The sequence below is a fragment of the Fonticula alba genome, assembly GCF_000388065.1.
Source record: "Fonticula alba strain ATCC 38817 unplaced genomic scaffold supercont2.3, whole genome shotgun sequence".
NCBI classification, from domain to species: domain Eukaryota; order Rotosphaerida; family Fonticulaceae; genus Fonticula; species Fonticula alba.
In genome coordinates this window covers 3,425,367-3,438,743 of record NW_009242973.1, presented here as the reverse complement: position 1 = coordinate 3,438,743, position 13,377 = coordinate 3,425,367, and the positions used below count along the sequence as shown (strand labels likewise).

At 68.1% G+C, this 13,377-nt stretch overlaps 3 protein-coding genes across 3 annotated transcripts in view; 2 read left to right on the top strand and 1 right to left on the bottom strand.

Moving 5' to 3' along the window:
- Positions 1-98: 98 nt before the first annotated feature.
- Positions 99-3,041, top strand: H696_02510 (hypothetical protein; the record flags this gene model as incomplete). Its single annotated transcript, XM_009496418.1, has 4 exons — positions 99-1,411; positions 1,499-1,719; positions 1,826-2,416; positions 2,624-3,041. The coding sequence occupies 4 exons, from the start codon at positions 99-101 to the stop codon at positions 2,974-2,976; spliced, it is 2,478 nt and encodes an 825-aa protein (XP_009494693.1). The 3' UTR covers positions 2,977-3,041.
- Positions 3,042-3,434: 393 nt separating this feature from the next.
- H696_02509 (hypothetical protein) lies at positions 3,435-9,073 on the bottom strand. Its single transcript, XM_009496417.1, has 8 exons — positions 8,738-9,073; positions 8,080-8,483; positions 7,464-7,940; positions 7,164-7,229; positions 6,109-7,101; positions 4,854-5,706; positions 4,117-4,275; positions 3,435-3,954 (listed from the first exon to the last, which is right to left on the bottom strand). The coding sequence occupies exons 1-8, from the start codon at positions 8,927-8,929 to the stop codon at positions 3,565-3,567; spliced, it is 3,534 nt and encodes a 1,177-aa protein (XP_009494692.1). The 5' UTR covers positions 8,930-9,073; the 3' UTR covers positions 3,435-3,564.
- A 2,604-nt stretch (positions 9,074-11,677) lies between these two features.
- Positions 11,678-13,377, top strand: part of H696_02508 (hypothetical protein) — a 4,937-nt gene continuing 3,237 nt past the window's right edge. Inside the window, exons 1-3 of the mRNA XM_009496416.1 lie at positions 11,678-12,011; positions 12,257-12,953; positions 13,084-13,298. Of these exons, the coding sequence (XP_009494691.1) occupies positions 11,853-12,011; positions 12,257-12,953; positions 13,084-13,298 (1,071 nt within the window). The 5' untranslated portion in view covers positions 11,678-11,852. The remainder of the gene's footprint in view (positions 12,012-12,256; positions 12,954-13,083; positions 13,299-13,377) is intronic.

Sequence of the window (13,377 nt, the reverse complement as noted above, 5' to 3'; positions counted from 1 at the left end):
CCCCCCCCCATGGATTCATTTTTCCATCCCCCCCGACCACTGACCGGCGGACACACCCCCTCCCTCGCTCGTGTTCCGGTGCACCTGTGCCAGCTGCCATGAAGTCGGCCTCTGCCCCGTCAAATGACCCGTTCGATGACCTTTTCTCCTCTTCAGCTTCTGGCGCCGCGGCCCCGGCTCCGGCTCCGGTTCCGACTGACGGCGCCCCCTCGTCCATCGCCAATGATGACATCTTCGGGTTTTTCACCACCCCGGCGGTCCCGCAGTCGCAGCCGCAGCCGCATGTCTCCACGGCCTCCCCCTCGATGGACAGCGCAAGCAACGCCTCTGACTGGGACTTTGTCAAGGCTCCGGCGTCCCTATCGTCGATGACCTCGCCAGCCCAGCCGCCGGTGGCCGCGAGCAGCGCCTCGCATCCGGCTTCGGGCGACCTGCTTGGACTTGGCTTGGGCCCTGCGGTCGTCGGCTCGCAGACAGCCTCGCCGTCCACGTCGTCGTCGGCCTCCTCGGCCGCAGTGAGCCCGGCCCCGAGTCCGGCCGCTGGCTTTGGCCGTGCCACCCAGCCCGCCGCCCAGCCCGCCGCCCAGCCCGCCGCTCAGCCCGCCGCTCAGCCCGCCGCCCAGCCCGCCGCCCAGCCCGCCGCTCAGCCCTCCACCCGGACGGCTGCCGCGCCAGCCCGGCCGCCGGCCGTGGCGGTCGCTGGCCCGGGTTTCCAGCCTGCCGAGGCGTCGCGCGCTCGGTCGCCGGCATCCCCTGCCAGCGGGTCCGGCTCCCCGTCGGCTGCCTCCACCACTGGGGCGTCGGCCTCCTCTTCGCGCAGTGCCGAGGGCCTGACCTCCTTCCTCTTTTCGCGGCTGTCGGCCATGACAACCGCCGCGGCGGAGAGCGCACGCGCGGCCACTGAGCAGGCATCGCAGTATGTCAATCGCCAGCAGATGCAGGAGCACTTCCACAATGCCCTGTCGGCGGTTGCCTCGGTGACTGGCGGCGGTCCCGGGTCCCCGACCGGCCAGCCGTATCATCCCCCGCCGCACTTTGTCGCGCAGCTGGTCAGCATGGGCTTCTCCGAGCCGATGGCCATCGAGGCGCTCATTGCCCACCGGGGGAACATTTCACAGGCGGTGGCCACGCTGACCCAGTTCGAGCAGACCGCCGAGGCGTTTACCGATGCCCCGGCTCCGGCCCCGGCTCCGGCCCCTTCGCAGGTGGCGGCCGAGGCGTATGCTCACGCGCATCCGGAGGCCGATCCGGCGCTGCTGCATCAGCTTTGCGGCATGGGCTTCAACATCGAGCAGTCGCACGCTGCCCTGCGGTGGTCGGCTGAGGCCCTGGGCCCCGGGGCTTCGGCCGCACATCTTCTCGATGCTGCCATCGACTATCTGACCGCCTCCGCAGTTTCGGAGCCGCGCGCGTGCGTCGCCCTCGCCCCCCCCCCCCCCCCCCCTCCTCGCCCCCGCTTCCATGCATGCCTTGTGACTGACCGCCTGGGCTATGTTAGTGCCCCGGCCCCGGTGCCCGCCCCGCAGACCCACACCCCTGCCGGTGCCCGCCCCGTTGCCGCGACCGCCCCTGTGGCTGTTCCTGCCGCCGCCCCGGCCCCGGTCCCGGTGGTTGACCCGGCCCCCAAGGATTCGGATGTCCCGCTGCCGGAGGCCGTCACGGCCGAGCGTCAGCGCGGTAACGACCAGTTCCGCGCCGGTGACTACCAGGGCGCCATTGGTGTGTTTCCCTCCTTCCTTGCCTCCGGGCTCCCGGTCCCTCCCTCTCCCTTCGCGTTCCCCTGCCTCTGACACGGTCTGTGCCCTGCGCCCGCCCTCCATTACAGTCTCCTATTCGGCGGCGCTGGATCAGCTGAATGCCGGCACGCACCCGGCCACCCTGGTGTCGATCCTCAACAACCGGGCCATCTCGCGCCTGCGCACCCAGGACTATGACCTGTGTGTGGCCGACTGCGATGCCATCCTTCGGGTGGATGCCTTGAACTTCCGGGCACTCATCCGTCGTGGCCAGGCGTACGAATCGCTGGAAAAGCTGGACCCGGCGCTGGCGGACTTCCGGCGCGCGCGCGAGATCAGCCCCCAGGATAAGCAGGCCTCCGATGGCATGAACCGCGTCCAGCGGGCGCAGGCCATGCTGAACAAGCGCCGGTCATCGCCGGAAGCCAGCCGCTCGGCCTCGGCGTCATCTTCCAGCGCCAGCCTGGCCACTCCGGCTGCTGCTGCTGCTGCTCCCGCGGCTGTGTCTGCCCCGGCTCCGACCCTCAGCAGTGCCGGCTTCGACCTGTCGGAATTTGACACGCTTGGATCTGCCCCCTCCGCCGGTCCTGCCAGCACCGCTGCCCCGACTGCCTTCGCCTCGAGTGCCTCCACGGCCCCCGTCATCCCAGTTACCGCTGCCGAGGTCGAGTCTTCTGACGGTGTGTCCAGTCTCCATCGCAACGGATCATGCTTTTCTCCCTCTCCCTCCCTCTCTCTCTCTCTCTCTCTCTCTTTGTCTTTCTCTCGCTCTTCTCGTTCTTCCCTCTCTGCACCAGCATGTCAAGTCGCCGTTTCTCTGACCAGCCGCTTGTCTCTCCCCTCTCTGTCCCTTTCTCTTCCCCCCTCAAACACGCACGCGTCCATAGCCCTCAAGCGCATGCGCGCGGCGGAAGAGCAGGCCGCTCAGAACTCGGCCGAGGCGGATGCCGCCCTGCCACGCGTGCAGGCCACCCTCTCCGCCTGGAAGGACCCGCGAGTGGGGAACATCCGTGCGCTGCTGTCCTCCGCTCACACGGTGGTCCCGGCCTCGATCGAGTTCACCGCCATCAGTTTGGCCGATTTGATGACGCCGGCTCAGATCAAGCGCAGCTACATGCGCGCCATTGCCAGTGTCCACCCCGATAAGGTGCACAATGCCGACACCGCTGACAAGCTCCTGGCACAGGGTGTCTTCCATGCGCTGAATGAGGCGTACAACGCCTTCCGCGACCAGCAGTAACCGGTGGCCTTCCCGCTCCCTCTCCTCCCCTTGCTTTCCCCTCTTCCTCCCCCCCCCCCCCCCCCTGGCGCGCCCAAATAGAACCCCCCAACCGCCTACCCATGTGCGAGGCCTGTGCCTACTGTTCCATCGTCCGGGGGATTGTGTTTCTCGCCGGAAGGGCGAACGGCGGGCCTGGAGACGCCCGTATTCGGATGGGCTGGCTGGCTGGCTGACTGTCGGGGCGGTTCGTCCCTCCTTCACAGGAAAGTCGCCAGAGGACTCCCAGGTTGGGGCCCTCGAACAAGGACACTGTTGGTGAGACGGGCGTATTCGGGCCGCACACACGCGCTTGTACACATATCTCCATGAGGGAGCTGCCAAGGAGACAAGCATGGGTGCGCTCATGCGCACAGACACATATCAGTGACCTGAATGCGCCAGCACAGACGAGCTCGAAAATGCAAGGGGGGGGACGGTGGTTCTCAAGGACGGACGGTGTATTGGCAGCGCAAACCCCCGCGTACGTCAGGAAGGAGAGGGGCAGAGGGGGAGAGGGAGAGAGGGCGAGGCAAGCGAGGGTAGGCAGCAAGTATTGCCCGAGGGAAATCAGTCCGCGGCGGCGCCCTCATCACCGACGATGGTCAGGAAAACCTCCTCCAGGGAGGTCTGGGAGATGCCCCAGTCGACGACGCCATGGCGCTGGGCCAGCTGCTGGGACATCTCGGCCGGGGTGAGGCCGTGCTTGGAGCCGCCGAGATTCTCGAACAGCCGGGCGATGAGCCCCAGTTTGGCTGTGAATTCGATGCTCAGGCGATTGGTGGAGATGGTCTTCAGGTCGGCGATATCCTCGATGCCGGCCGGCTCAATGACCCGCGGGTCGCACTCGCGCGGGATCAGCGAACACACGAAGGAGGCCGCCTCGGCCGCGCGTCCGGGGACCACGCTCACGGACATGCGCACGCCGCTACCATAGCGAGACTTCAGCTCCAGGGGGGTCTGCGCGCCCGGGGCACAGGGTGGACGTGGGTGTGAGTGCACGGCGGGCCGGCACGCGTGATGTGCGCGCGAGAGGGCGCTGGCGAGCGAGCGAGCGAGCGAAGGGGAAGGGGAGGAAGGGGCAAAAAATGGCGCGTCAAATGCCCACCAACAGGGACGTACACCGATGACGCGCAGTGAGCCGCGGACCATGATGCCGATGTTCTGGCAGAGGACCTCGGCCTCTTCCATGGAGTGTGTCGTCAGGACCATCGTCCGGCCGACGCGCTGAGCCTGGATAATGGTCCAAATGAGACGCCGAACCTCGGGATCGAGACCGGTCTGCCGCACAAAGGGACATGGGAGAAAGGGGGCGGACATGCCAGGGTTAGCAGAAGGACCTGAGGAAGCAAGTGCCGGGCATATGCGGTTGGGGGGGGGGGAGGGGGGGGGGGGAGGGGGGGGGGGGGGGGGGGGGGTGCATGTGTAGGGGAAGAAAACCAGGGACCGCGGACAAGGACCAATTGTAAGACAATTGGGCAGAGATCACTGGCGCCAATGACGTACCCCTGGGCCAGGAGGGCTTGCGCCTCGAGAGCCTCCTGCTTCCGGCCATACTTCTGATCCGAGGCGTGGACGTAGCGCTCGATCGGGCCCGGGCCCGGGAGAGGCAGGCTCTGGTGCGACAGTGGGCGAACGGGGGGGGGGGGGGGGGGGGGGGGTGGGGGGGGCCGGCGGGGGGGGGGGGGCGGGGGGGGGGGGCGGGGGCGGGGGGGGGGGGTGGGGGGGGGGGGGGCGGGGGCGGGGGGGGGGGGGGGGGGGGGGGGGGGGGGGGGGGGGGGGGGAGGGGGGGGGGGGCAGGAGGAGGATGGGAGCAAAAAAAGGAAGAGAGAGCCAAGGAGGATGGGAGGGGGGCGCACGGTCGGCTCATCCAGGAAGATGACCTCCGGGTCACCGGCCAGGGCAATCGCAATCGACAGGCGTCGGCGCTCGCCACCCGACAGGGAGCCGGCCGCGGTGAAGCGGTAGCGCTCGAGGCCGACGGCGGCCAGCAGCTCACTGACGGCTTGGCGATCGGCCGCGGCCCGCTTGGACCGCGGCAAGTGCAAGCTCGACCCCTTGAGCCGGACATAGAAATACAGATGATCCTCCACCGGAAGGTCATTCCAGAGGATGTCATACTGTGGGCAAACGCCAATCGACCGGTAGATGGAGTCCAGGGTGCCGGAGGACAGGAGATGCCCGGCCACGCGGATCCGACCGCCGGAAGGCGGCCGCAGCCCGGTGACCAGCGAAATGAGGGTCGTCTTGCCAGCGCCATTCGGTCCGAGGAGGCCGAAAATTTGGTCACGCTCCGGGCTGAAGCTCACGGAGCGTACGGCGCGCTTGCCGCCGGCGAAGTCCTTCTTGACGCCGCGCAGAACCAGCGGCGAGTTGGGCGAATGCCGGCCGGTATAGATACGCCGGCGCTCCTGCTGCACAGCCGCGTCGCCGACCTCGCCGGGGATATCCCACCGCATGGGGCCGGTCGTGGTGTCGCCCGCCACGGCATCCGCCGCATGCAGGAATTCATCGGCCGAAGCCGGGCCCTGATCGAAGTGGTCCTGATCATCGGCCAGATCCTCGGCATCCGACATGTAGTGACTGATGCTGTCGTTGCCGGCGCGGCGGCGGCGCGCGATAAACCGCTGGATGGCCGCATACGTCCGACTGGCCGGGAAGTGCCACGGGAGCTGGAGACCGAACTCCGACGGCAGGACCAGGATGAGGTAGCTGGATGAGGGGCAAGGGGGAAGGCAAATGAGGGAGCGGGGGGGGGGAGAGATGGGGAGAAAGGAGGGCGCGACAGCATGGAGGAGAGGAAAGGGAATTGAGCGCCGGGGCAGGATGCCGCCAGCAACCGGGGGGACACCGAACAGATGCGTCCCGGGGGGGGGGGGTCCGGGGGAGAGTTTGGGGAACACAGAGGGAAATCCGACAGGATGGCAGGGGTATGATGCGGGCCGAATGGAAGGGGACAAGCAGGGAAGAGGGATCGAAAGTGGAGGAAGGGACGCGGAGAATGAAGACCGCAGGACATCGGGGGGGCATTGGAGTCAGCAATGGACCAGACGCGGGAAAGCAGGCGACAGGGGCGAGGGAGAGGGCAAAAGCAAGCGAGAAGCCCACACGCACAAGCTCACCAGCAGCAGGACGATGATCTCCGCCAGCATGAACATGAGGCTCGTGAACACCGGATCGCCCGGGACCAGGTCGGCCACCGCATACGCCCGAAGGGACAAATCGGACGCCTGGTTGTTGATGGTAATCAGAGCCCCATAGAAGGCGAAGGGCGGGAAGATGTTGATGCCCGCCGGCCGGTCCTGGCCGGTGAACATGAAGGTCAGGCCGTTGTTGACGATGATCGACAGAAGCACCACCAGGAAGGTGACAATCTGGGCCGTGCGAGCACGCATGAAGAGCGCCGACAGGAAGAGCGCCATGGCCACCAGGATGTGGCCCCAGAGGAAAAAGAGGGCCAGGTACACCCCGGCCCCGGTGCGGGTGAAGAACTCCAAGCCGAAGGCCACACCGGTGACAATGAACACCACGGTGCTGATGGTGTACAGCACATAGAAATGCAAGTACTCCATGGCATAGTAGTAGGAGTCGGACAGGCCATTCATGCGCATCATGATGAGCACGCGCTGCTCCTTGTCCCGGACCAGGGACACCACGAACACCGGCAGGAGGAAGGAAATGCCAAACGGGTAGAGCGCATTGCCGAAGAGGGCCCGGGTGTTGAAGAAGAAGCCACTGGTCCCGTTGGATGGCCACTGACGCAGGGCCTGGCCCAGGTCAAACTGCAGGAACCCGGCCGCCCGGGAGCGCAGGCTAATGAGCGCCTGGGTGAGGCCGGTTTGCGCCCGGAGCAGGCTGAACAGGGCCGACGGCAGGGGCGCCACGCCAGGCTGATCCTTCAGGAAGGTGGACAGCCCACGCGTGGGAGCCAGCTCACTGAGGCCCTGAAGCTGCTGGTCGAAGCCCACATGGAAGGTGACATTCAGCAGACTGCTGGTGGGGTCAGACCGATGGGTGGGATCCACACCGGCCGACATTGAGTGCAGAGTCATGGACGCGCGGGGAACCGCCGCCAGGGCGATCTGAGCCTCGAGAGTTTGCTCCATGCTGCAGGGGGGGATCGAGGCGGGGGATGGGGCGGGGGGGGGGGGGGGGGGGGACAAACGTACAGGCCCGGGGTGGAGACGTGCGGCAGCGACAGAAGGAGGTGCTGAGCCTGGAGATGCTTGATGGCGCTGGTGAGGGGACACAAGGTGCGCGAAAAAAGAAAACACCGGCCCATGAGCGCGACAGGGTCAGCAATCAAAAATCCTTGGAGATACGGAGGTGGAGAGAGGAAGAGGGAGGGAACAGCGAGAAAGGAGGCAGTCGAGGAAGGAAGAGGGCAAGACACAGACGCAGGGAGGAGGCCGGATCGGGCATGGTGCATGCAAACGACGAGAGCAGGGCAAAGCAGAGGGGGAACGTACGCCTGAACCCGGTCGAAGGTCTCCTTATCCACCGCGGCCAGGAGATCCTCCGTGGCCGAGGAGGCCGGGGTCAGCTGCTCGAAGTAGGGATACCGCAGGAGGAGAGGGTTATCCGGAGCGCTGAGGGGGGAGGCCGGGTCGGCGATGTACTGCTCCGCGGCATCCGGGACAATGGTGAACCCGCGCGGGAGCTCGCCCAACAGGCCCTGCTCGATGCCCTCATTCACATCTCGCGGCTCGAGCGGATTGGTGGGAATCATCTCGCGAGAGATGGGGCTCGTCAGGGGCGGCAGAGCGCCCACACCGGGCACGGTGATGCCGCCGCCGACGTCCAGCGTGGTGGGGATGTTCGTGGCCAAGTAGCCCCAGGTCCGGTCGTTGTCGGACACAAAGTACCGGAAAGCCAGGCTGGGGAAGTCCTCATTCCCAACCGGTGGGTCGGGGAACCAGTCGAGCTCCGTCGGGGGGAAGGGCGTGCTGGCATTCGGGGAGCCGAGGGGTCAGACTGGGGGAGGGAGGAGGCTGACGACGTCACCGGCATTGGTGGGCCGAGCAAGAGCCGGGGCCGGGGGAGAGGCCCACCGAAGGAGGGAGGGACGGGGAGGGAGGCACGCACAATGCCGGGAATGGGCAGAACTCCGCGCGAGGGGCGCCCCGGCAGGAGGGGGTCACTGGTCCGCTGAAGGGGTCGCTCATCTGGGTGCCATAGACATGGGTCGAGAAGAAGTGCATGCACGCACGTCCCTCATAGGAGGAGGACTTGCCATGGCCGAGGAGGACGCGCAGCTCGCCATCCGGATCGACGCCGACGGCCCCATTGGACAGGTCCGCCTTCGGCAGGTAGCTCCGGTATGTGCCGGGGATCATGACTTCCGGCGAGCCGGAGCAGTACTGCACCCCGACCGCCTGGAAGAGGTCGCCGACCAGCAGATCAATCACAATGGCCAGGATGCCGCAGATGGCCACCAGCACCAATGGGCAGGCCAGGACACAGCAAATGTTCGTGAACATTTGGTAGCGCTGGGCAGGGAGCAGGGGCAAGGCCCCGGCGGAGGGGGCCACGATTTGCAGCGAGTGTCAGTGGCCAGCGGGGAAAGAGTCCAGCGGTGACCTCTGCACGGGAGGGTGCACCGCTGCTCGGGAAGAACGAGAGAGAGAGAGAGAGAGAGAGAGAGCCCCGGCAGGCGGGGTGGGACGGATGCACTTGGGCCACGGGGGGAGGGATAGCGGAGAGGCGCGGCGGGTGCCAAGGCGCGCATGTGCATCGCACGTACCTGGTGTGTGGCCGTCTTACGAAAGAGGGCGTTCAGCTGTGATCGGCGGATGGCCCCGGCCGAGTGTTGAACTCGACGGGGAGGGGAGGTGCCGCCACCGAGAGGCGGCGAGCCGGCGGCCATCGGCATGGTAGCCGCCGAGGAGGCGGCCGTCCGCCCGGACATCGGCGACATCTCCATCGACTCGACCATGGTGACGAGGCGAGGTAGAGGGGCGAGGAGGAGGGAGGCGTGGCACCCGGAGGCTAGCGAGGGGAAGCAAAGAGCGTGATGGTGGGGGCCAAGCGGGCTCTGGGGAAGAGAGGGAGGGGACGATGCGGCGGGTTGGGGCCTTGGGGGACGCAGGGTGTGGGCCTCGCCTGCCGGTGGAACAGCGCTGCCGCTTGGGGGGGGGGGGGGGGCGGGGGAGGGGATCTGGCTCCATCGAGTCGGCGAGGCGAGATCCTGTGCGGCCAAGATTGCCCCCCCCCCCCCTCCCACTAGCCGCTCGAAGGGCGCTTGCCAACCATAACCGAGCGAGCGACACGGCCACCAGTCGGGCGGTCTGCCTTGCAGATGTTACATCCGCCCGGCCGGCTGGGAGGCGGCAGGGGCCAGGGGGGGGGGGGGCGGGCTGACACCGACCTGCCGCGGGGAGAGATCGCACTCAGCGGCGGGGGGAAATTTGATCGCAATTTGGGAGAAGAGAAGCCATGAGCCGCCGGGGGGGGGAGGGGGGAAGGGGGGCACGCCCGGCGGACAATTCGCGCTCCGGCTTCTCTCGCATTCCTCATCGGACCGAGACTGGGACAGGTGCCGGGTCGCGTGTGCCAGCGAGACCTCCCTGGATCTGCCGGCGAAATGCGGGCAGCGACCGACGCGCCTGCTCGCCCCTACTTCATTCTTTTCAGTCGCCGCCCTTGCCGCCGTGGACGATGTGTCACTGACGGAGCCCAGCATGTGCCAACCCTCGCCCGGGCTTCCTGGCAACGCCGGGCCGGGCGGCCGCACGCTTGGGCCCCGGGGGACGGGGAGGCGGGCTCGGAGGAGGGGGGTGGGGGGAGGGACCACTGGGCGAAGAGCCCGGTCGGGCTGGCCGCGGGTCTAAGTGAAAATGTGAAGACCTCGCAAGCGCCCGAGCCCAGACACCCGACCGCATCCCCGCCCCCCCCCCCCCCCCCCCGCGCCCCGCGCCCCGACACACAGACTTGGCAAGACTGGCCGGGGGCGTGTGAAAGGGGCCTCCAGGGGCGGAATGCGCGGACAAAACTCGGACAGCACGCTGGAGGGCGGTGCGACCGCCGGGCCCCTCCTCCGGCCGCGGTCCGGGTACCACCCGGCCTTCGTCTCTTCCGCCGCCCTGGGGTCCCTGTGCCCACACAGTCATCCCTGTGAAGAAGACGTGGGGCCGCTCATGGACGGCCCCCAATGTCCTGGTCCTGGATTGTTCTAGCGCCAAAGGGGGGGTATGCAGCAGGTCTGCTGTTGGGTCTTTGCGGGGGCGCGCGGGGGGGCGCTTTCGTGTCCGAGTCCAGGCCCGGACGTCGGACGCGCATTCAGATGCTCGGGAGGGGGGGGGGGGGGTAGGGAGAAGAGGCAGCCCGACGCCGAGCCGGTTCCAGCCGGGCCATGACCGAGGGGGCCAGCGGCCGGCCGGAAATAGCGCCTGACTCCGCCATATGGCGCTCACCCCGGAGACAGACCCCTTGCTCATCCAACCGCCGGCCCCGGCCCCGGGACGCGCCCACCACACGGGGCTAGCCAGGACGCTGGCAAGCCGCGGTCGCCTGGGCGGCTGGGAAATTCGCCCCCGCCCCCGGCCCCGCCCTCCCTCGGTTTCCTTCCCCCGCGATCCGAAGCCGGCGGCCCGGGGGACGGGGCCCTGCGCGCGCGCGCGCGCATCGGGTTTCGGCCCCGAGGTCACGCCTGCTTCGCGCAAGTCGGGCTGGGGTCCGCAATATACGTGCAAAGAAGCGCTCGCCTGCCCGGCCGGGAGCCCAAGGAGAAGCGAGCGTGAAAAGGGGCCCGGCCCCGGGCCCCGGGCTGGGTGTGCAGGCCGGCGCCAGGGCATGTTCTCGCAAATGCACGCGCACATACACACAAACACGGCACCGGCGTCACCGGCCACGTACACTGTCGCCGGCATGCGGCTGCTGTTCCACCCCCAGCGGCGGCTGCCCCCCCCTGTCGGAACAGGCCCCGGCCAGCCTCGCCGGCGCCCGGGACAGGCCACCAATTTTCCCCTTGCCATGGAGGCTTGATCGTCTGGCCGGGGAGGACTTTCGCCCGAAAATGGCGGGGCGCCGGGCCGGCCCGCGACACCGCCCGTCCCGGGCTACGCGACCCCGCCGACACGCCCCCTCCCACCGCAGGTTCCCGCAAACGCATGCATCGGCAGGCGCGCAGGCTCAGGCACGCGCCTCGGTGGTGCAGGACAATGGCGTGCTGCGGGCTCCCCCGTCTGCTCGGCCGAGAGCCCGAGCTGCGTGGCGAGCTGACCGGCGGAATTTGACACTTCGCCGGGCTCCCGTTCCCGCCCCTCGGCACGGGGCAAGCCCGCGGGAGGAGGTCCACTGGTACGGCCGTGGAGCGCCCCCCCCCCCCCCGTCTCCAACACATCGCGGGGCCCAAATTTCGCTGGCAGCACAGGAGGTCGCCCCCCAGGTCGGATCTCGAGCAGGTCGGGGGGGGGGGGGGGGGGGGGAGCAGAGCGGGCAGACACAGCCTGACGCAGAAGGGGGGAAGGGGGGCCGGACGCACGATCCAGCGCACGCTCGGCACCCCTCCCCCCGGAGGGGCCCCCTGAAGATCCCCGGAGATCCGACGGCCAATCCTCTCTTTGCTGGCATCCGCCACCGCCGCCGCCGCCGCCGCCGCCGCCACCGCCACCGCCACCGCCGCCGCCGCCACCTCAAGGGCAGCCAGCCCCCCCTTGGCCTTGGCCTGTGTCCGCCCGTACCCCACGCCGCGCGCCCACGCACTCCCACATACACACATACACACGCTCTCCTCCTTCTTCCCGTTCCCCCCCCTCCGTCTTCTGTTCTCCTTTGTTCCCTCCCGCAACCGGGGACTCGATCGCTCGCTCGCTCGCCCGTCCGCCCGTTCGTCCGCGCGCGCGCGCACCATCACCATCATGTCCTCGGTCAGCCTCGCCCACCAGGTGGACCCGGACGCGCCGCCCGGCCCCCGCGCCGGACCGCTCAAGTCCTTCCCCTCGCGCATGCAGGACTCCGGCTTTGCCGGCTGGCTGGCCCAGCTGAAGATCATGCTGTGGAAGTACTATGTCCTACAGGTACATGCGCCTTCAAGTGCACACTCACACACATACTGGCCAAGAGCCCTGCATCTGCCCACTGCCGGACATGCTCTGTCGAGGGTCTGCTTGACTCAAACACCCTCACGGTGCTCAGCTGGCCGCCTTCTCACAACTGAACACATACACACACACACACACACACACACACACACACACATGCACATGCACATGCACATGGACGACCTTGTGCCCCTCTCCGCTTGCGACATGACGACGCGTAGATCAAGCGCTACTGGCGCTCGACCCTGCTCCAAGTGCTGGCGCCGATCCTCTTCCTTCTCATTCTCTTCGCCCTCGATCGCGGCTCCTCGCGGGTCAGTCGACAAATTGGCGCCGATCCCGACGCTCCGGAGGCCGCCTGGCATACATCGGTCCCGCCGGTGGCCCCCTGCTGGCCGCCCTTCGAGGGCCGTGTGCGCGAGAGTTCGGCCGGCTCGCGCGAGCGCTGCGCCACCATCGCCTTCGCCCCGGGCGACGATCCGACCGTGCGGGACATCATGCGGCGAGTGGCGCGAAACAACGCCGCTCGTGGTGGCCGGGACTTCCATGTGCCGGATATGACCGTCGCTTCGGCCCCGGTCAGCCTCGATTGGTCCCGGGCTGCCTTTGCCGAGGAGCTGGCCCGGTATCCCCCGCCGCCGGGTGACGGGCTGGTCCCGACGGTGGCCGCCAACGCCGATGCCGGCTTCGTGCCGGTGGCCACGGTCGAAGACCTCGCTCGGCTGGGCCTGTCCAACCCCAACTCCACGCTCTTTGGCATCAGCTTCGAGCCCGGGGCCGGGGCCAACACCCACACCTACCAGGTGTGGTACAATGCCACGGTTACGCCACTCGACAACAAGGCCTTCACCCCGACCGCCGCCGATCGCACCTCCCTGCAGCTGGCATCGCTCATTCGGGCCCTTGATGAGGCCATGAGTGCGTGAGCACCTTTGTCTCTCTTGCCCTCTTGCATGCGCTCGCCCGGCCGCCTGCTCGCCGCTCCCTTCCCCCCCCCCCCCCTGATTCCCTCGGTGCACCCATGGCCCTGACCCTCCCCTTTGCCCAGTCCAACACCACCAGCAGGACGACCAATTCCGATATGAAATGTCCGCCCGCTCGTGGCCTTTGATCGCTTCGAATGGGACATCTCGCATTGCCCAGACTTCGACCCCGGTCTTCCTCATTGCCTGCGGCCTGGTGAACTTCATCCTCTTGCTGGGGACCGTGGTCTCAGAGAAGGAGTCCTATCAGCGCCACAGCATGCAGATGATGGGTCTCGCGGTACGCGCCTCTCTCTCTCTCTATGTGGATTTTGCTCTTTCGCTGCCTTTGCCGCCCCCCCCCCCCCCCCCCCCCCCCC

What these genes read in the sequence shown, in the direction of transcription:
- H696_02509 (XM_009496417.1), bottom strand. Translation starts at nt 8,929, where the DNA reads ATGGTCGAGTCGATGGAGATGTCGCCGATGTCCGGGCGGACGGCCGCC. An exon ending in TTCTGCCCATTCCCGGCATT is followed by an intron (nt 7,941 to 8,079) that starts GTGCGTGCCTCC and finishes CCCGAATGCCAG; the next exon opens with CACGCCCTTCCCCCCGACGG. An exon ending in GTCCTGCTGCTGGTGAGCTT is followed by an intron (nt 5,707 to 6,108) that starts GTGCGTGTGGGC and finishes CCCCTCATCCAG; the next exon opens with CTACCTCATCCTGGTCCTGC.